Here is a 21251-nt window from a genome sequence, read left to right as displayed (position 1 = left end):
CTAACGCGGCCGGCATTGGCTGTTCGAAGCAAAGATGGCCGATGCAGCAAAGGGACGGGAGGACGACCTCCTGTCTGTTGAAGACTATCAGTCGGGCAGGCTGGTCCACTCCGCCCAGAGCCCCCCCGATGGCCGCCCCGGCTAATCATCGGGGAAGAAGACGGGCCCGCTACCAACTGTAGCGGTAGAGGAGGAAATTGTGCCGCCGGCACACAAGAAAGAGGTGCGAAAAGCCGCGCCGAGAGCGCCGCTGCCAGCGGCACAAGAGAAAGAGGCGCTCCAGTAAATCGAGTGCCTTTCCGAGAGCCGGCTCTTCCCGATCTGCCACCTACTTGGCGCCTTCTAATCCCATGGCCCCGGTTCAGCCTGCAAACGCCACGCAGCCTTTGAACAGGGACGGCATACCGGTAGGAATGTTCCCGGCGGGAGGTGGCAACCCCCCCTTCTGACCAAGCAACGGGTGGGCGTGTGTTTACTAGCAAGGAGGCCAACGATCTGGTGAATTTGGCACACCAAAGACGATGGCAAGCCTTCCAGGCTTTCCAGATGAGACTCCCCCCGTCCCCTGAGCAGTGCACGAGTCTTCTCCCTCCTCTTCCTCGTCTCATCCCCTCAGGGTGGGACGGGAAGAACAAACTCCCATTCCCTCCATCAGCCAGTGGCCCACCAAAGCATCCAAAAAGGCCACAACACACGCCACGGTCATACAGGCTGAGTCTGATTCCTCTGATCAGGACTCAGAGTTAGAAGAGCGAGAGGAGGGCGAGTTCGACTCTGAGGAGGAACTAATTCCCTCAGAAGAACAACAGCCCAGACTCTTCTCAGGGGAAGACTTCCAGGGTCTGTTGGCTAAGGCGCTTATAGCTCTAGACCTGAATGAGGATCAGGAACCATCAGATGAGTCTACCACTAAGCGCAAACAGGGTGTTAAGGAGTGCTTCCCTAGGAAGCAAACCCAAACTAACTCTGTGCCTTTTCCTGAATTTTTCCTGCGGGCAGTTAAGGAGGAGTGGGACAATCCCACTTCAGGCAAGCAAATTCCCAGCGCTGTAAAGAAACTATACACCTTAGCACCTCACGCTATGAGCCTACTTAAGGTGCCAGTAGTGGAAGCACCAGTCATTGACCTCCAGTCCCCTGGCCTGGTCCCAGAGGACGGGGCTGGTTCAATAAGGGACCAACTAGATAGGAAGACAGAATCCCTTATCAGGAAGGCCCACGAGGCAGCTGCACTGGCAATCCAGTCGAGTGCCACCATATCCATCTTCGCTAGGGCTTCTTACCTCTGGATTAAGAAGCTTATTCAGCTTGTTCCGGAAGAGAACCACCGGGTTTCAGCGGGCCTAGAAAGGGTCCTCAAAGCTACCACCCTAATGGCAGATGCCTCACTGGACTCTATATCCTTTACTGCAAAATCCATGGCATCTGTCACCTCCTCTAGGAGAGCCCTATGGCTAAGGGCTTGACCAGCAGACTTTAAAGCCAAGACAACCCTAATGGCCTACCCCATTCAGGAGGGCAGACTGTTTGGGGAGAAACTTGACAAGATCCTAGTAGAAACTAGGGATAAGAATCACGTTATGCCAAGGCAACTTAAGAAGGACAACCGCTCAGCTGGGTTTCAGTCCTTTCATCACTCCAGAACCCCCTTCAGATATAGAACCGAATCCAGAAAGGGAACCTGGAGTAATAATAGCAACACCAGGCCATTTCGCAAAGGCAATAGGTTTACCAGACAAGGCCAATAACCCAGATCTGATAAACCTGACAAGTTCGCAAAGGGCAACAACCAGTGACTCCAAGTCACTACGGCTGGGGGGAAGATTACAGGCGTTCACAGACAGGTGGGAGGAATCCAACCCAGACAATTGGGTCTTTCAGATAATTTCCAAAGGATACCTATTGGAAATGATGTTTCCACCACCCGATCGATTTCAACCTTCCCCCCTTCCCAGAAAGAGGAAAAAGCACGCTCGAACACTTCAAGCCATATCCCATTTGCAACAGATGGCTGCAATAGAACCGGTACCATCACAGGAAAGATTCCAGGGAGTTTACTCAATATTTTTTACAGTCCCCAAAAGAAATGGGGACTAGAGGGCGATCCTAGATTTGAAATATGTAAACCGCAGGATTCAGAAGAAACATTTCCGGATGGAAACCCTGCGTTCCATTGTAGAATCCCTCCTCCCTGGAACCTTCATGACCTCAAAGAGGCCTACCTACACATACCCATACATCCCATTCACTGAAGGTTCCTCCGCTTTGCATACGCACAGGAACACTTCCAATTCAGAGGCCTCCGTTTTGGTCTCTCCTCTGCCCCCCGGATCTTCTCAAAGGTCCTCGTCACCATAATAGCCAATCTCAGACAGGAATCGACCCAGGTACACCCATACCTGGACGATATACTGATCTGTGCCCCAACACGGGAATTATCCCTCTCTCATACAACAAAGGTCATTCACTCACTACAGGATCACGGGTACCGTATATACTCGGGTATAAGCTGACCCGAGTATAAGCCGACCCCCCAAATTTGAGGACAGAAAAGGGAATTTCTTATTGACCTGCATATAAGCCGAGGGTCAATAAGAAATTCCCTTTACTGGCAATGCTGCGCTCTAAAATGGCGGCCGCCATTTTAGAGCGCAGGGCCCCTGCCCCAGGTCGCCCTCCCGCCGGCCTTCCAGGCCCTCCCGCCCCACCCCACCCCACCCCAACCCCAGTGCCATCCAAGGGGGGGAGGGGGAAGAGCCCCTGAACCCCCTACTTACCGGGAGACGCGGCGAATCGGCAGCGTGGCCTTCCTGGGCTGGTAGGAGGCCTTTCCAGGCCCCTGCCGGCCGGAGGAAGGCGCTTGGGCGCGTGGGTGGCGGCGGCGCAGCCGGCAGGGGCCTCCTGCCGGCCCAGGAAGGTCCATGCCGGCAGAAGAAAGGCGCCCAGGCGAGGCTGCGAGCGGTAAGTTCCTCCCTCCCTCCTCCCCCCTCCCCCCTTCCCTCTCCTACCGTATTGACCCGTGTATAAGCCGAATTCGGCTTTTTCAGCCCTTTTTTTGGGCTGAAAAACTCGGCTTATACACGAGTATATACGGTACCTCGTCAATTTTGAAAAGAGCTCTCTGATACCATCACAGACCATCACACACCTGGGGGTACACATAGATTCCTTAGAGAACTCCCTGTCTTTACCACAAGTAAGGATGACCAAAATAGTCAACCTGACTTCCTCCATAATCCAGAACAGGAGATCCCATCTAATGTCATTAGCAAAGCTCATGGGTCACATGGTCTCCTGCATAGCCATAGTCCCTTGGGCAAGGTTTCATTCAAAGCCACTACAGTGGCTACTTCACCCCTTTCAGGCAGACATCACACACAAACGGGACAGACTGATCAAGATACCTTGCAGGGTGAAACTAAGTCTACGCTGGTGGACCAGACCGTTCAACTTAAAAAAGAGCCAGCAGTACATCCACGACGACCCCGTCCAGGTATTCACAGATGCAAGTCTTGAAGGATGGGGAGCCACCTTCAACTCAGAAGTAGCTCAAGGTCGATGGTCCGCACAGGAAAGGAAGCTTCACATCAACCTGCTAGAACTCCGTGCGGTGAGACTAGCTCTGCTAGCTTTCTCCAAGTCCATCAAGCACCACCACGCCCTAGTCCGCTCAGACAACATGACGACCGAGGCATACCTTAACAAACAGGGGGGCACCAGATCATTGGCCCTCCACAGAGAGGCATCGCAGATCTTCCAATGGGCGCAGATCAACATTCTATCCCTAAAGGCGGAGCACATCAGGGGAGTCTTAAACACCCAGGCCGACTGGCTAAGCCGTCAGACCATGGAAGAAGGCGAATGGTCACTAAGTCAACAGATCTTCCAATCGATCACACACAAGTTCGGTTTTCCATCGATCGACCTGTTTGCTTCAGCCTCCAAACACAAGACTCCACGCTTCCTCACACGATACTACCACCCGCGGGCAGAGGGGACAGATGCCCTGCTTCATCCCTGGCCCCAGGGATTACTATATGCCTTCCCACCTCTTCCCATTCTCCCCAGACTGCTTCGCAAGATCCAGCAGGAGAAAGCCAGGGTTCTATTAGTAGCACCCTTCTGGCCATGCAGACCCTGGTTCACAGCACTGCGCAGACTGTCGTTTCAGGATCCCTGGAGAATCCCAACCACATGGAACGTGCTTCAACAGGGTCCCCTAGTACATCCGAACCCCCAGTGGTACTGTTTGACCGTATGGGTCTTGAACGGAGGAGACTCCTAGACTGTGGCTATTCGGAGGAAGTCGTCAATACCATCCTGGAAGCGCATAAGCCATCAACAGGATGCATCTACACGGCTTCCTGGAAGGCCTTCGTGAGATGGGGACATAGAAAAAAGATTGACCCCATCAACCTGGGAATCAACAAAATTTTCAACTTCTTACAAGAGGGAGTACAACTAAAGCTGTCGGCGTCAACCCTCAGACGTCAAGTGGCAGCTATAGCCACAGTGATACCATTCTCTGAGGGAGCTCCTACTTCTCAGCATCGAGATATCGCTGCCTTTCTAAAAGGTGTCACTCAGATCAGCCCACCGACAATTCACTGTTTCCCCACCTGGAAACTTAATCTAGTCCTGAAAGCACTTACATCAAGCCCCTTTGAACTCTAAGAACTGTTCCATTAAGGTTTCTCAGAATGAAGGTTCTGTTCTTAACCGCAATCACATCAGCTCGACGGGTCTCAGAGCTCTGGGCTCTGTCTATTAACAAGGGCCTATGCATCTTTCACAAGGACAAGTTGGTGTTAAGACCGGACCCCACCTTCTTGCCGACGGTCAACTCTACATTTCACAGAGCTCAAGAGATTTCTCTGCCATCCTTCTGTCCGAAGCCATCATGCCAGACGGAAAAAACCTGGCATTCACTGGATCTACGCCGAGCCATGCACATCTTCATAGCCAGAACAACGGAATTCAGAAAATCGGACTCTATGTTTATTAACATTTCTAGACCTAACAAGGGTCTAAGAATGTCAGCAGCCTCCATCAGCTACACCAGGGGTCCTCAAACTTTTTAAACAGGGGGCCAGTTCACTGTCCCTCAAACACTGTTGGGGGCCGGACTGTTGCGGGGGAGGAGGCGGCGGCACGAGGGGGCTCTCCGGAAAAGCATCCTCCTTACAAGCCCGGTCCTTCCCCCTGTAGTGGTTAAGAGTGGCGGTTTGGAGCGGGGACTCTAGAGAACCGGGTTTGATTCCCCACTCCTCCACGTGAGAAGCGGAGGCTAATCTGGTGAACCTGGTTGGTTTCCCCACCCCTACTCACGAAGCCAGCTGGCTGACCTTGGGCAAGTTACAGCTCTGTTAGCGCTCTCTCAGCCCCACCTGCCTCACAGGGAGTCTGTTGTGGGAGGCTATGGGAAGGGGATTGTAAGGCAATTTGAGTCTCCCTTTAGTGGTAGAGAAAGTTGGCATGTAAAAACCAAGGCCATTTATTCATGGAAGGGTTTGCCTTGGATTTGCCGCTCTCCAGATGCACATTTTCCCCATCCAAATTCTCCAAACTCTCCCCTGGGGTGGGGGTGGGGAATTTACTTTTGAGTTCTGAGAGTTCGGACGGGGAAAATGTGCATCTGGAGAGCGGCAAATCCAAGGCAAAACCTCCTGTGCATAAATGGCCACAAGTCTTTTTCTTCTCCCTGGAGATATGCCCAGCCCTCCCCCCCAAGAGGCCCCTACAATTACCTCCAGGCCACAAGGATACCCCCAGGAGGAGAGAGAGCCCCGAGCCGTGAGAACGCTGCCAACTGTTGCCAAAACAGGAACGCCAGGACAGGAAGGGGGTGACTCGCGCACCCAGGAAAGGAGGTTTTGGGCCTGGGAGGGAGAGGGGGAAGGGGGCGACCGGGCGGCACGCGAAGCAGCAAGATGCCTTGTGTGCCCAGGAAAGGGGTTTGGGGCTGGAGAGGGAGCAGGGAAGGGGCGACTGGGGCGGGAGGGAGGCTTCCAGTTGTGCGTACACAGCCAGGAAGCCCAGAAAAGCTCTGGGGAGGGGGGCAAGGGGGGACTGGCTTCCTTGGTCCCCGGGCCGGACAAAAGCCCTCCGGGGGCCGGATCCGGCCCTCGGGCCTTAGTTTGAGGACCCCTGAGCTACACCTTACGCCAATGTATCATGGAGGTTTATAAGGCTTCTAAAGATCCGATCCCACAGGGCATTACAGCCCATTCACTACGTAGTTCGGCTACAACGACAGCTTTCAACAGGCAAGCTCCTGTCGACGAGATTTGCCGCGCTGCCACATGGTCTTCTGTCAATATCTTTACCAGACATTACAAAATTAACACCTGGTCCTCTTCACAGGCGGCCTTTGGCCGCAGAGTGCTACAGCACATAGTGGAGGATGATATGTAACCCACCCAAATAGGGAGCTCTTGGAGGTCCCACAGCTAAAGATGCCCTTGCCTCGGAGGAGAAGGGAGCCTTGGATACTCACCCTGAAGGCTTTCTCTTCCGAGGTGAAGGACATCTTGCCCACCCGGGCTAAAAGTGCAATTACAAGGACCAGGATAGGGCACCACCAATATAGGACATCAAGTCACACCAGGGCGGGCCAGATTCAGTGTTATGTGTTCATACTCTGTTAGCTTTCACCTTTGCCTACTAACCAATTAGGGTCAGCCAGGTTCATTACAATGTTTTTAACGTTCCTGTTTCCTAACCTTACCTTGTACTGTTTCCAGTTTTTTTTTTTTTTGAACTTCTCTAAGTAGCTAGGCAAGCCTGTAACTGGAGAATAGGGGCGGTCTTCCCGCCAAGGAGACAGGAAGTTTGATTTAGTCCTGCCTCCTGGAAAGAGCGGGAAAACACCCACAGCTAAAATGCCCTTCGCCTCGGAAGAGAAAGAGCCTTCACTGTGAGTATCCAAGGCTCCCTTTTCATGACCACGGCACCACCACCTTTATTCTGGAGGAGTAAAACATGGAGCCCTACTTGGAATGGACATGATAATAGGTTCCTTGTCCTTGAACCAAATTCCCTTAGATGAATCTACACCATTGCTTGATTAGCGGTAACTGTGTTTATGACATGCTGTCTCAGTCATCCTTGACACGCTATTGCGTTAACGCCTGCTGAAAGCTGTCATGGTGCTCAAGAAGAGGTTTCCAAAACCGAGAGACAAAGTGTAAAGCCTTTTGCAGCCAGAAAGTTCTGGATAAAATTAATATTAGCCCAGCCTGTAATTATTTAGACTTTCATACGAAACCATGAACACTAGAAATCTTGCTGCATGTGTCACTGTGAAAAACTTTCTGCTTCAGGACAAAGAAGGAAACTAAAATTACTATGAAAGAAAAAACTAAAAATTGAAGGGTCTAATTTATGAAAGATTACTTCCCTGAGAGTCCAAGAGAAGATGCAGTCTTACTCAAATGGCTTTTTCTGACATCATGCTAAACGCGAGTTTGCTGTACATGGCTTCATCTTCCCAAAACTTTGTATGCTATATACATTAGTATCCTTAAACCCACAAATGGAATAATGGGCACGGGAATAACTTCTTTGAAGTATTCACTGATGCTAATGCAGTTGTTGCAAACACAGCTGAGACAGTATTATAATACCAATCCAGCATTACCATAAAACAGGGCACCTTAAAGCCAGTGTGGTATAGTTGTTAAGAGCGGTGGACTCTAATCTGGAGAACCAGGTTTGATTCCCCGCTCCTCCACATGAGTGGCAGACTCTAACCTGGTGAACGAGATTGGTTTCTCCACTCCTACAAATGAAGCCAGCTGGGTGACCTTGGGCTAGTCACAGTTCTCTTAGAGCTCTCTCAGCCTCACCTACCTGATAAGGTGTCTGTTGTGGGGAAAGGAAGGGAAGGAGTTTGTAAACTGGTTTGATTCTCCTTAAAAGGTAGATAAATCTGCATATAAAAACCAACTCTTCTTAAAGACTAATACAATTTCTTCCAGCTTGCAGAGTCAGAGCTTACCACTGGACTCCTGTTTTATTTTTCTGTGACACACCTACTCACCTGGAATGGTTATTCCAGAATGTTTGTCATGCAGATTCCCCTACCTCTGTTTTTATCCCTTGAAGTGCAGAAGAAATGTTAGCTTGGTTAAGCGGATTAGCCTGGTGGATGTTGCATTGTTACCTGAATGGGAGCAAAAGTATTAGTTGTTTCATTGATATAAAGGAGCCTGTTGCCTTGTTACATGGATAGGAGCAAAAGTATTAGTTGTTTCATAGATGTGCTGTCCCTAAAATGTGTTGGCTTTAACTAGATAAGCTACAACTGCTGTTTTTTTTAAAAAATTGAATAAGAAAAAAAAGGATTATATTTAGCAAGGGACATACCGTATATACTCGCGTATAAGCCGAGTTTTTCAGCCCCAAAAAAGGGCTGAAAAAGCCGAACTCGGCTTATACGCGGGTCAATACAGTAGGGTAGGGGAGGAGGGAGGGGGGAACTTACTGCCGCCGCCGGGCCCACGCCGCTTCCTGCTTCCAAGAGCGGCCTGGGGCGGCCTCCTGCAGCTGCAGGGAGGCTGCCCCGGCCCTCGCCCGGCCGCGCCGCCGCTTCTGGTCACCGGGAGCGGCCTGGGGTGGCTCTCAGCACTGTCTTCCCTGCTCTGTGTGACGGTCAGTATGACTTCAAAGCCTCCACACTATAAGCTAAAAGAGACTTGATCCCAGTACCAATTTTCTTTTCTTTCTGGACTAATGTGGCCACCACTGCATATACCAGACGGGGGCTAGATGGCCATCTGTAGATGGCCATTTGTCAGCAGTGCTGATTCTATGACCTTAAGCAGTTCATGAGAGGGAGGGCATCTTGGCCATCTTCTGGGCATGGAGTAGGGGTCACTGGGTGTTTGTGGGGGAGGTAGTTGTTAAATTCCTGCATTGTGCAGGGGGTTGGACTAGATTACCCTGGTGGTCCCAACTTTATGATTCTATGACCTCAACCAAATTAAACAGGAGCCCACTGGCGCCTTGACACTAACAACATGCATACCCATTTAAAGCTTATGCTTGAATTAATGTTGTTATTCATGGTGCAACTACACTCCTGTTTAATTTTGTCTTTGCCAGTTTGATCTGAATGCCTCTCATTGGATGGAGGCGTTGCAGCGAGGGAAGTGGGAATCCACACAGGTGGAGTGTTGGGAGATGAGGGTCAAAGCCCTACTTGGTCGTCATGCTGTCTAACCTACCTTACAAGTGTGTTGTACAGATAAAATGCAATAAACCCATATGTGTGTGTCTCTCCCCCCCCCCCAAAAAAGCTCATTGTGGGTAGAATAGGGTACATCAATAGAAAAATAAACAAAATATTTGACAGGCAAGTTTGAATTATAAATGTAAGTGTGTGAAGTTATGCTTAAAATGAAGAGGCTAGGTGTGGAGAGAAGAAGAAAGGGAACTATTAGTCTGTGTTGTTTAAGGGGGTGTTTAGGGTCTGGTGGTGGTACAAGAGGGACAAAATACTTTTCATTGTTCAATTTAATAGATAGCCATGCATTTAACAGTTAAATGTTGTAGACTCTGTAATCTGGCAAAAGTGCATCTTGAAGAAGAAGAGTTGGTTTTTATATGCCTACTTTCTCTACCTTTCTAAGGAGAATCAACAACTTACAATCTCCTTCCCTTCCCCTCCCCACAGCAGGCACCTTGTGAGGTAGGTGGGGCTGAGAAAGTTTGGAGAGAGCTGTGACTAGCCCAAGGTCACCCAGCTGGCTTCATGTGTAGGAGTGGAGAAACCAACCCAGTTCACCAGATTAGAATCCACTGTTCATGTGGAGGAGTGGGGAATCAAATAAGCTTAATCTTCCAGGATGCTTAAAAATATTACTGGATTCCCCCACCACCACCCCTGTCCCATCCAGTATAAGTAATAGACAACAATACAGTGTATCTATCACCAGTGGACTTTTATAACTGAACTTGGTGCAACATAGCGGGTTTCCCCGAAAATAAGACATACCCATAAAATAAGCCGTAGCAGGATTTCTAAGCATTTGCGCAATATAAGCCATACCCCGAAAATAAGACATGGTGATAGGGGTGGCTATGCAGGTGCCGCGTGCGCCCACCTGCCTCGCCGCAGCTCTTACCCGGACCTGCGCCTGCATCACTCCAATGGCCAACCTCGCAGCGTGCAAATGGGAAACCTCGGCCGCTCCCTCGCCCCTTTAAAAACTTGATCGACAGGGCGGCTCGCAGAGTGCCTGCCCGGCCCTCCCGTTCAGAGGTGTCAGGCTGCTTTTCCTACCTTGTGCATCTACCCACCTTCCCGCGCGTGAGGTGTTGGGGCTTGCTGAGCCAGCCTCCCGCGCTGCTTCTGTGTGCTCGGCGGCTTGCAGTGTCGCCTGCCCGCCCAACTCTTTCCCCTCACTGCCGGGCCGCCAGTTCCTGCACCCCCCCCCCCGATCGCTCTCTCCTCCGCCTTTTTCGCCCTCTTCTCTGTTTGAGGGGGCGGGGAGCATCGAAGAGCTCCCCTCCTTTTGCAGCAGGAGCCGCGATCTTGCCATCCCCACCGCTGCCTGCTGCTCCATGGCCTGCCACGAGTGGGACTGGTTTCAGCGGGAGGAGCTGATCGGGCAGATTAGCGACATCCGAATTCAAAACCTCCAAGGTAAAACATAAAAACATTTCTCCCTTTGCCTTCCCTCTTTCTGCTTGTGCATGGAGGTGTGTATGCGCCTGCATCTGGATCGGAGTGCGTCCCCCTCCGGGGTTGGTTTCCAGATGGATTCGATTTGGGGACTAAACCCCGTTTCCCATCGAGCAGGTTAAGTTAAGGAGACTTAACTATCTTTGAATAAATGTAGATTGTTGTACCATACTTAATAAAAATAAGACATCCCTTGAAAATAAGCCATAGTGTGTCTTCTTGAGGAAAAATAAATATAAGACAGTGTCTTATTTTCGGGAAAACACGGTAATACATTTCTTTGTTTCATGGGGAGGGTAAAAGAAATCAAATTTCGCTTTTGCTCCCCTTCAGATATGAACATACCAAGCCATTGAAAAGGGACGAAGTGACTACTGCAAGTCCAGCTGCAAAAACATATCCTTCAGCTTCCACAGATGTGACCCCACCCCCTGGAACACTTGAAGCGAGCACCGGTGAGACCGAAGTTGAAGACAAAGACCTGGCAGCTGCAGGAGGAGGAGCCGAAGATTGGGTGAATGCTGTGGAGTTTGTTCCCGGTCAGCCGTATTGTGGCCGTGGTAAGTCATCTGGCTGTGATGGCAGCAGATAGGACTCGCAATAATGAGTATAAATTATGTGCAGAAAGGTACAGGCTGGACATCAGGAAAAAATGCTTTACAATAAGAGTAGTTCAGTGGAATCAGCTGCCTAGGGTGGTGGTGAGCTCCCCTTCACTGGCAGTCTTTAAGCAGAGGCTGAACAAACACTCATCAGAGATGCTTTAGGCCAATGGTTCACAAAGTGGGCAGTACCAACTGCTGGGGGGCAGTGGGATTACCTAGGGGGGCACTAAGAGTCAAGGGGGCAGCAGGGGGATGCTAGAAGTGGGCCCCTTCAACTGTGTTGTTGGATAGGGTAGGGGGCGCTGGGGTTGAGTTTGTGGAACCAAGGGGGGGCGGCCCGAAAAGTTTGGGAACCACTGCTCTAGGCTGATCCTGCATTGTGCAGGGGGCTGGACTAGATGGCCTGTATGGCCCCTCCCAACTCTACAATTCTATGATAGTGATGAATGTCAGCTGGCAGTTCATGGTTTTAGGACTGTTGCGGGAATGTTTCATGGGAAAGATCGTGTTAATTAAGAAACTGGATTCATTGTTCTGGAGTGTTGGAGACTTGCCTGGTGACCCACCAAGGCAGATGCCTCTGGTCTTTTGCAGAGGGGTGTTTGTGTGTGTGTGTGTTTGCATTTGATCGGGCAACATCTTATCTCAGTCTCGCTGCTGCCTCAAAGACCAATGGAATACCTGACAGTGTAATATTAATATCGAGGGAAGCCATAGCAGCAGGTTATCTTCCTTCTCTCTCTCAGAGAGAGAAGTGAAGGTAGGTACTATTGGTTGTGATCCTGCTAATAACCAAAGGTTATTGGCAAGAGTTTTACCATACTGAGCATGCGTTGTTCAAATAGGGAAGTATCAGTAAAGCTTAGCACTTCTTGCACTGGGTGCCGTTTGTGTAAGATCTCACATTGTGCCCCTCTCTGAGTGCTAAAGTAAATGCTCTGATACATCTGAATATATTTCCAGTCTTCCTCGGTAAGTAGATGTAATAATCTATCATCCGCCTCCTTTTGAATGTGCCTTCCTTTAAAGTGGTATCTAAGTTTATTCTGCATATTTTCACCAGTAATACTGTCTATTTTTCTATCATTGTTGGTTATCTGTGCTGGGATTTATCTTATGATGAACTAGGTATATTAATAAGCGGGGAGAGGGGGGTTGTCCCATAAAAAGAAGCTCCAAACAGCTTGTTGGGTTGTCATGCATGGGCTGGTAGGCTGCATTCAGATAAGAAAGTATGCGGACCAGTTTCAAAGGAAATTAATTGCCTTCTTTATCCTTGAGTTCTTTCACTTGGTATCGCAGCTGACTACTGACTCATTGAAGAATTACCTTGGGGATGGCTCAGCATACATCAAGCGGGTTCACTAGTTCCATTGTGGCTTGGCTTCTCACCACTTGATGTGAAGGCTTGGAAAAATTCTGCAGCTTTCCCCCAGTTTTATTTTTCACCAAGACTTTAGAAATGTTGGGTATCTCTGGGGGAAAAAATAACATTCCTGTGAAATCTTATGTTTTGGAATGAATGAATTAAACGGTTTATAAGACAATATTTTACTCTCTAAGAATGTGGGGCATAAAGTGCTTTACATTTTTTTTAAAAACTACAATATTAGAACAGTTTCTGTGTATGCTTTATGCTGTTAACACCCCTATCCAAGAGAGAATCTGCCAATATCTTCATGAGAGGGGCATACAGGGTGATTCCTCCTTGTGGATTACTGCTCTCCTTCCTCTGATGACTAAAATATATGTTCATAAGATGAAGCAGTTTGCTGCATATTTTGCTAATGCAGTTCATAAATATTTCAAACAGTAAGATTTTTGTGAAGTTAAAATGTATAATTTATACCTTATTCATGTTAATGCAGTATAATGGTTAGATTATTGCAGCTCTTCCACAAATTAAATTTTTCATTAGGGGAAAAAAAGTGGGGGGACCCATGTTCTCTCCGTGCCTGTGCATCTTTCCAAGTGTATGATTTAAAATTAAGTTCCAATAAAATCAGTAGGGTGGTTTGTCTACTGGTGTGTTTAGCATGTGTTGGTAAACTTGTTTATCCTTGTAACTATTACAGTTCACATTACTAAATTTCTCCACAAGACATCATAGCTAAACATTATGATGGGCTGTCTTTCGTCATACATTGATGAATCTGCAAGCATAAGTGTGAGGAGAAATTAATGCAAATGAGTCTATAGATCTGGGTTGCGTCAGTCTGATCTAGAGCAACAAGTCAATGTATTTATTAGGAAGGAGTGGCTGAGATGCCTAGAATAAACTCCACAAGATGATCCTCTAACATCAGAAAAGCACACTTACGAAGACCTGGCAGCTTCAAGGGTTGTCTTACCCATGTGGAAGTCATCAAAGTTTATTCATTTATTTGGACTTCCTGTGAAGACGCCGACCCAGCGCCATGTCCTCCGAGTTCGCTCAGAGGAACCGAGAGGCGTTTTGAATTGGGGCTCTTTCCAAAAGCCCCGTCTCCGATCCTAATCAGGGGATCGGAATGCAGGTAACCCCCTGCTGCCGAAGAAGAGCGGTTTGACTCCCAACCCCCCCCTCGCTGAGGAGGAGGAGTTGGTCGGAGTCCCGCCGGCTGAGGAGGACTTTCATCGCCGCGAAACGCTTCGAGGACCCAGAAGCTGTGGTCTCCTTCACATTACACTAAATATCGTACAAGCAAATGACAGAGAACCCCGTCTTTCAAGCTCCATGTAAGTCACGTGAACTCCTTTTGCTTATCATAACGGATTTGAATAACTGGAATTGTTTAAAATACAACTAAGACTTTACACCCCATCACCCAGACTTTTAAATGATCATCCGGCTAAAAAGTCTGTTTAATTAACACAAACTGAATTAGCAGGCAAACAAAAACAACCTGGAAGATTTGAGTAGCATCGATAGCTTCCAATCGACAGCTGCTGTGTGAAGGGGAGGAGGAGTATTTTTAGCTTTCGTTTTCCCCGTTTGGAAGAGTCCTCCAGGCATGTACTCAGGAAGAGACCTCTCTAGGACTTGGAAACCAAAGAGGAGGGTCGTGCCGGTGTGCCTCACTCAGTGCAACATCAAAATACTTTCCTAAATCAGAGTGAGAGTCACGGAAGGCTCACAACCTTGTATCTTTCAGTTCTGCCTAGCAACAGCACTAAAGTTAATAGATTCTTTTCACAACTTCACTGAACCGGTCTGCCTGCTTACATTTATTTCTGGTCGGGGAAAAGGAGAAAAGCCACAGACAATCATGGAAATAAACTATCAGAAGATACAGGAAATGTTGGCTGAACAAAATGAATTAATAAATGGACTAGTAAAGAAGTTTGAACAGGTCTCCAAGCAGCAAGAGCAATCAGTTACACAAATGACTTTAATTATCACTCAACAGTTTGCTGATGTCATAAATGAGAGCAAGGCAATAAAAGACCAAGTTACACAAATGAAAGAGAGTATGAATAAGATGGAACTTTCAATTAATAACAACACGGAAGATGTGAAAAGACTCAAAAAAGATATGAAATCCCAAGCACAACAAATTGATGCTATACAATTCCAGGAACAGCAAATGAAAGATCAACTTGCTATTTTGGATCTACAACAAAGAGAACATAATCTACGCATACGCAGTCTACCGGAACGACTTGGGTCTACCAGAGATGACATCATCAAATCACTGGCTGAAATATTCCATTTAAATGTACAAGAATTGAATGCAGCAATAAACAAGATATATAGAATTCCTTTATCAACACGGGTACAGAAAACAAAAGCCAAAGAAATTCTGATCTCAATCTTTGACATCAGGATGAAAAATATTATCATAAAATTTCAACTGGAGAATCAACTGAGATTCGATAATATACCATTGATAATTCTCAAAGATATCCCACTTCACCTGATGGAAAAGAGACCTGTATACAAAGATTTTGCTGAATTACTCAGAAATAAAGGAATAAAATACAGCTGGTTTCTACCACAAGGTCTTACCTTTACCTATAAAGAGACTAAATATGCTATCAACTCATTGGAAGACGTGGAAATTTTTTTGACAAGAAACAGTGAGCTATCAACTCAAATTGTTGGAAAACAAGCAGAAGAATACCACAGAATACAGGGCATTGACTGTTCCAGACAGGAGACCACTTCAAGCAAAAAAGTGATTGGTGATAGAAACTCCCGACAGAAGAAAAAAAATAAGAAGGGCTGAGAAAGCAGGAAGCATACTAATTTGACTTTTAACATGGGAAAGGTGGGGGGTAGAGGAAAATACTATAAACATTGTTTTTGTATAAGGTTATTTTTTTTTCATCCTCTTTTTTATTTTCTTTTTAGATTTACACATGTATTTTGAGATGAATATATGGAGGGAAATGGGATTTTTATCCCACTGTTTTTTTAAATGTTCTTATTTATTCTTTTTTTCTCTCCTTAGTATTATCAATATTAAATATATTGGATAAGGGGCAAGTATAATATGAATAGGGTGACTTATAAATGAATTAGAATGCATGGATGCAAAGGAGATCTTAGATATTTTAGAGAGGGAGGAAGATGGTGGGGAAGTCAATTATTTTTGATTGTATTTTGAGGACATACATCTAATAATTTTATGAATTGTTAATGATTATCTTTATTGATATAGAGGATGTATGTCTAAATGAAATGTTGGTTATTATTGAAAAATAATAAAAACATATTTTAAAAAAAGTTTATTCATTTATTTTACCGATATCCTGTCTTTCTCCTCTGAGGCAAGGGCATCTTTTTTTTAAAATAAAATTTTATTGAATTTTGTAACAAAAATAAAAGAAAAAGAAAATAATCAAAAAACAATACAAAAATATATACAAAATCAGGATATCTATATACCTTAATTAATACAATTTAATCAAATATTCAAAAAAGATACCCCGTCTCCCTCCACCCACCAAAAAAGTGACCCTTTACCCGACTTCCATAGAAGTGTCTAAACAGTATAACACAAAGATATAAAGTTACTCTAATTTCTATATCTCGTTAATTATAACTGTGAAATCCATTTTTGCCAACTTATCCCAATATAAGACGGCCTTAGACCATGTTTTTTTTAAAATTCTTCCATATCATTCCCATGCAGGAATTCCGTTAATTTGGCCATCCTCATATATAACCATAATTTCTCTCTTCAGATATTAATTGAAGGTTTATTCGCTTGCTTCCAAACTTTAGCTATCACAATTCTTGCAGCAGCAAAACTATATTGACAAATAACCCTGTCATTATCACTCATATTATTTGGTGGTATTCCCAATAAACAAAATATTGGTTTTCTTTTTACCCTACTGTTGATCAAATTTTTCGTTTCCCTCAATACTTTTATCCAAAAATTTTTAATTTTTTTTCAAAACCACCATACATGCATGTATGTACCTCTTTCCTTTCCACATTTCCAACATAATCCGCTGTCTCCTTTATTCATTTTAGATATCATCATTGGTGTTATATGCCATCTATAAAACATTTTATATAAGTTTTCTCTAATTTCATTGGTTATTGTAAATTTAAACTCTCTCTTCCATAAATTTTCCCATAATTCCAAATCAATATTAAAACCTAACTCCTTCATCCATTTAATCATAACTGGTTTAATTCTTTCATGTTCTAAATTAGTTACCATTAATAATTTATACATTCTGCCTATCAGTCCTTTGTTTCCTTTTATTAATATTCTCTCTAATTCTGATTTATTTTTATTAAAACCAAGTTGATTGTCTTTATATATCCTTTATCCTATAATATCCTATAATATAAAAACCAATCCTTTATGTCAAGTTCTTTCCTACTTTTTAAAACCCATTTCCCTTCTTTCCAATCAATCAAATTTCTATATATATCCATTTCTAAATTCAAATGGATTCCTCTTCTCATAAAGGCTTCTACTGGGTTAATCCACCCCGGAGTTTTATTTTCTAAGATCTTTCTATACTTTTTCCAAATTTGGAACAATCCAGTTCTAACAATATGAGTATTAAACTCTCTATTTATTTTTTCTTTCTCATACCATAGATAGGCATGCCATCCAAAACGTAGATTATAACCCTCTAATTTTAATAATTCAATATTTTCTAACATTATCCAAGACTTCAGCCATACAAAACACGATGCTTCATAATACATTTTAAATCTGGTAACCCTAGACCTCCTGTTTCTCTTAGTTGAATCAAATTATTATATGCTATTCTATGCTTTCCTTTGCCCCATAAAAAATTTAAAATATCTTTTTTCCAAATTTTAAATATTTTGATTCCCTTAATAATTGGTAGATTTTGAAATAAAAAAAGGTGGTTCAATTCGCCCAAGAGGACGGCGGTCCACCCAGTGGCCGCGAGAGCGGACGCTTGGTGGCAGAGGAGAACGCAGGAGAGCAGCAGAGCGCCCGGGAGACCGCCACTCAGCCAAAATTAAAAAAGGCGCGAAAAGCCACAACGAGTCTTTCCGGCTCGAAGTGGAGGAGACGCGGCGGCAAGGCCACAGCCGGAGCGAAAGCCAGCGGGAAGGTTCCCAATGTCTAGTCTCGAGCCGATTCAATCATTACAGCCTTGCCCGTGACCCTGGATCACGAGACAAAGGAAGCAGTCCCAACAGGAGGTGGTAACGTACCCCCTTCCCTTTCGAAACAGGCAGCGTGGCAGTTTGCGCCTAATTTCCCTTCCTTTTTGTTAGATCCTGCAGGGGGGCCCTTTATTCCTATGGAGCAGACGGCTGCCGCTCATTTCTTTGCCAACCCCTTTCCCACACCAGGAATGTCTGCGGGGCGGGTTTTGACGGCCGAGCAGGCAAACGATATGGTCAATATAGCCTTGCAGAGGCAAAGCTTTTCAGGCATTTCAATTGCGCCTGCCTCAGTCCCCCTGGGGGGCTACTGCTGGGTCACCATCCACCTCTCAGTCCCAGTCGCTAGGGGAGGAGGGGAGTTCCACTATCTCCGGGGGTCCCAATAAAGGGGAAACCTCCGGTCCATGGCCAACTAAGGCATCCGTGAAGGCTTGAACGCAGGCGGCCTCTCAATCCCAGTCCCTTTCCCCCAGCCATCAGGACTCCTTTTCTTCGGATCAGGATTAGGCGGGGGAAGGACGCGAGGAAGGGGAGTTCGAGTCAGACGAAGAGGCCCCCCGACCAGATGATCAACAACCTAGGTTGTTCTCGGGGGAGGAGTTCCAGGGTCTGCTAGCAAAGGCTATGCTGGCCCTAGATCTCAATGAGGAACTGCAGTCCTCTGAGGAGCCCAAATCCAAGTTCAAAAGAGTGCTTCCCTAGGAAAAGGGCACAGAGCAACCTGGTTCCTTTTGCAGAGTTTTTTATTAGGGCTCTAACGGATAAATGGGACAACCCACCCACCAGTAAACAAGTGCCATCCCACGTTAAGAAGCATTATAGCCTGGCGCCCCATGCTATGCAGATGCTGAAGGTCCACTTAGTGGATGCCCCGGTGGCAGACCTTCAAGCACCTGGTTTGATTCCTGATGGGGTGGGGTCCATTCGTGACCAGTTGGACAGAAAGACAGACCACCTGGCCAGGAAGGCCCATGAAGCATCGGCACTGGGCATCCAGGCAAGCACCACCACATCCATCTTCGCGAGGGCGTCATATTTGTGGGTTAAGAAACTCATCCAGTTGGTTCCAGCAGATAACTGCCGGGTGGTAGGAGGGCTGGAAAGAGTGCTGAGTGCCATCACCCTTATGACAGATGCATCCCTGGACACGATGTCTTTTGCGGCCAGGTCCATAGCTTCCATCACCTCCATCCAGAGGACCCTATGGCTCAGAGCCTGGCCATAGGGCCAGTTCCCCAAGAACAACAACTCCCAGTGACGCCACCTCACTGGGAGTGGGGGGGGGGAGACTTCAGGCATTCAGTCCCATATGGGCCAGGTCCAGCCCGGATTCATGGGTATCCCAAATAATATCTCGGGGATACCTCCTGGAGTTCTCCTCCCGTCCTCGGGACCATTTCCTTTCATCCCATATCCCCCTAAAGAAGGAAAAGAGGGCCAGAACCACCAGGGCCATTCACCATCTATTACAAATCAGAGCCGTGGAGAAGGTTCCTTCACCAGAGAGAGGATGAAGAGTTTACTCCATCTTCTTCACTGTCCCAAAGAAAAACGGGGACTGGAGGGCCATCCTCAACTTAAAGTATATAAACAGGAGGATGAGGCGCAAGCACTTCCAGATGGAAATGTAAAGATCCATCGTAGAGTCCCTCCAACCACAGACCTTCATGACGGCAGTGGACCTGACAGAGGCTTACCTCCACATCCTGATCTACCCATCCCACAGGAGGTTCCTTCGATTCACCCATGGCCACGACCATTATCAGTTCAGGGCCCTCCCCTTTGGGTTAGCTTCTGCCCCTCGGGTATTTACAAAGACCCTGGTGACAGTGATCGCCATCCTCAGACAGGAATCCATCCAGGTACACCCATACCTGGACGACATCCTGATCTGCTCTCAATCCAGGGAACAATCCAGGGCTCATACCACCAGAGTGGTTCAGACCCTTCAGGCCCACGGGTATCTGGTGAACTTCGAGAAAAGCTCCCTTATCCCCTCACAAACACTAGTACATCTGGGGGTCCGTATAGGCTCATGGACAAATACATTAACGCTGTCCCGGGAACAAATACAGAAGATTTCTATCCTGGCCTCAACTGCCGCCAAGTCCAAACAGGCCAAGTTAATGTCCTTGGCAAAACTGCTGGGGCATATGATCTCTTGAAAACGGTGGTACCTTGGGCCAGGTTCCACACCAGACTGTTGCAATGGCTCCTTAGTCCGCTTTGTGGGGGACATCAGAAGGAAGAGAGACAAGGCTATTCCGTTACCTCCCAGGATCTGCAAGAGCCTATGTTAGTGGGCGACCAGAGACAATCTGAGCAAGTCTACCCAGTACTTGCACGAGGATCCACTCTAGCTTTTTACAGATGCCAGCTTGGAGGGCTGGGGAGCCACCCTCAATGGTCAGATCTCCCAGGGATGCTGGTCCATGCAGGAATCGACACAGCACATCAACCTGCTATAGTTAAGGGCTGTAAGACTGGCACTTCTATGCTTCTTGGCAGACTTCCGCGATCACCACATCCTAGTCAGGACGGACAATACAACGACCAACACCCACCTGAACAAATGGGGGCACAAGATCGATGGTGCTGCGTCAAGAGGCTGTCAGAATATTCAAATTGGCTCAGTTCAGGGTCCTATCCCTACGGGCAGAGCACATAAAGGGCACCCTCAACGTGGAAGCCGACTGGCTGAGCCGACAGCGAGTAGACGAAGGGGAGTGGTCCTTAGATCAAGACTCCTTTCATCTCATTACTCAAAGATTTGGTCTTCCAGAGGTCGATCTGTTCGCCTCATCAGACAACTCCAAACCTCCAAGATTTTACTCGAGATACTTCCACCCAAGGGCAGAGAGAGTAGATGCCCTTCTCAATCCATGGCTGAAGGATCTTCTATACGCCTTCCCACCACTGCCGATTCTACCAAAGGTCATCTGCAAGATTCAAGTGGAGAAGGCAAATGTCCTCCTAGTAGCTCCTTTTTGGCCACGCAGGCCATGGTTTGCCACACTACGCCAACTAGCAATTCAAGAGCCGTGGCAGATTCCGTCGGAGTGGGGAATCCCTCGTCGGGGGCCTCTAGTCCATCCAGACCCCCAATGGTTTTGTTTGACCGTCTGGCACTTGAAAGGATGAACCTAGTCAAACTGGGGTACTCAAAAGAGGTAGTGGACACCATCCTGGAGGCGCGCAGACCTGAGACCCGGCGTATATACTCGGCTTCTTGGAAGGCGTTTGTAAGATGGGCATGTCGAAAGAAATTCAACCCTCTGCAACCAGGAGTCGGTAAATCTTGGGATTTTTATAGGAGGGAGTGCGGTTAAATCTGTCTGCCTCTACTCTGGGTCGCCAGATTGCA

At 47.1% G+C, this 21251-nt stretch overlaps 1 protein-coding gene across 3 annotated transcripts in view; it reads left to right on the top strand.

Annotated features, from left to right (window-relative positions):
- Positions 1–21251, top strand: part of MKRN1 (makorin ring finger protein 1) — a 48364-nt gene that overhangs the window by 17897 nt on the left and 9216 nt on the right. For all 3 annotated transcript variants that reach the window (XM_056847112.1, XM_056847111.1, XM_056847113.1), the window contains exon 3: positions 11021–11247. In XM_056847112.1, coding sequence (XP_056703090.1) covers positions 11021–11247 — 227 coding nt within the window. The remainder of the gene's footprint in view (positions 1–11020; positions 11248–21251) is intronic.

This window comes from Euleptes europaea, chromosome 3, assembly GCF_029931775.1.
Source record: "Euleptes europaea isolate rEulEur1 chromosome 3, rEulEur1.hap1, whole genome shotgun sequence".
Lineage (NCBI taxonomy): Eukaryota > Metazoa > Chordata > Lepidosauria > Squamata > Sphaerodactylidae > Euleptes > Euleptes europaea.
This window is presented reverse-complemented; position numbering and strand designations above follow the sequence as displayed.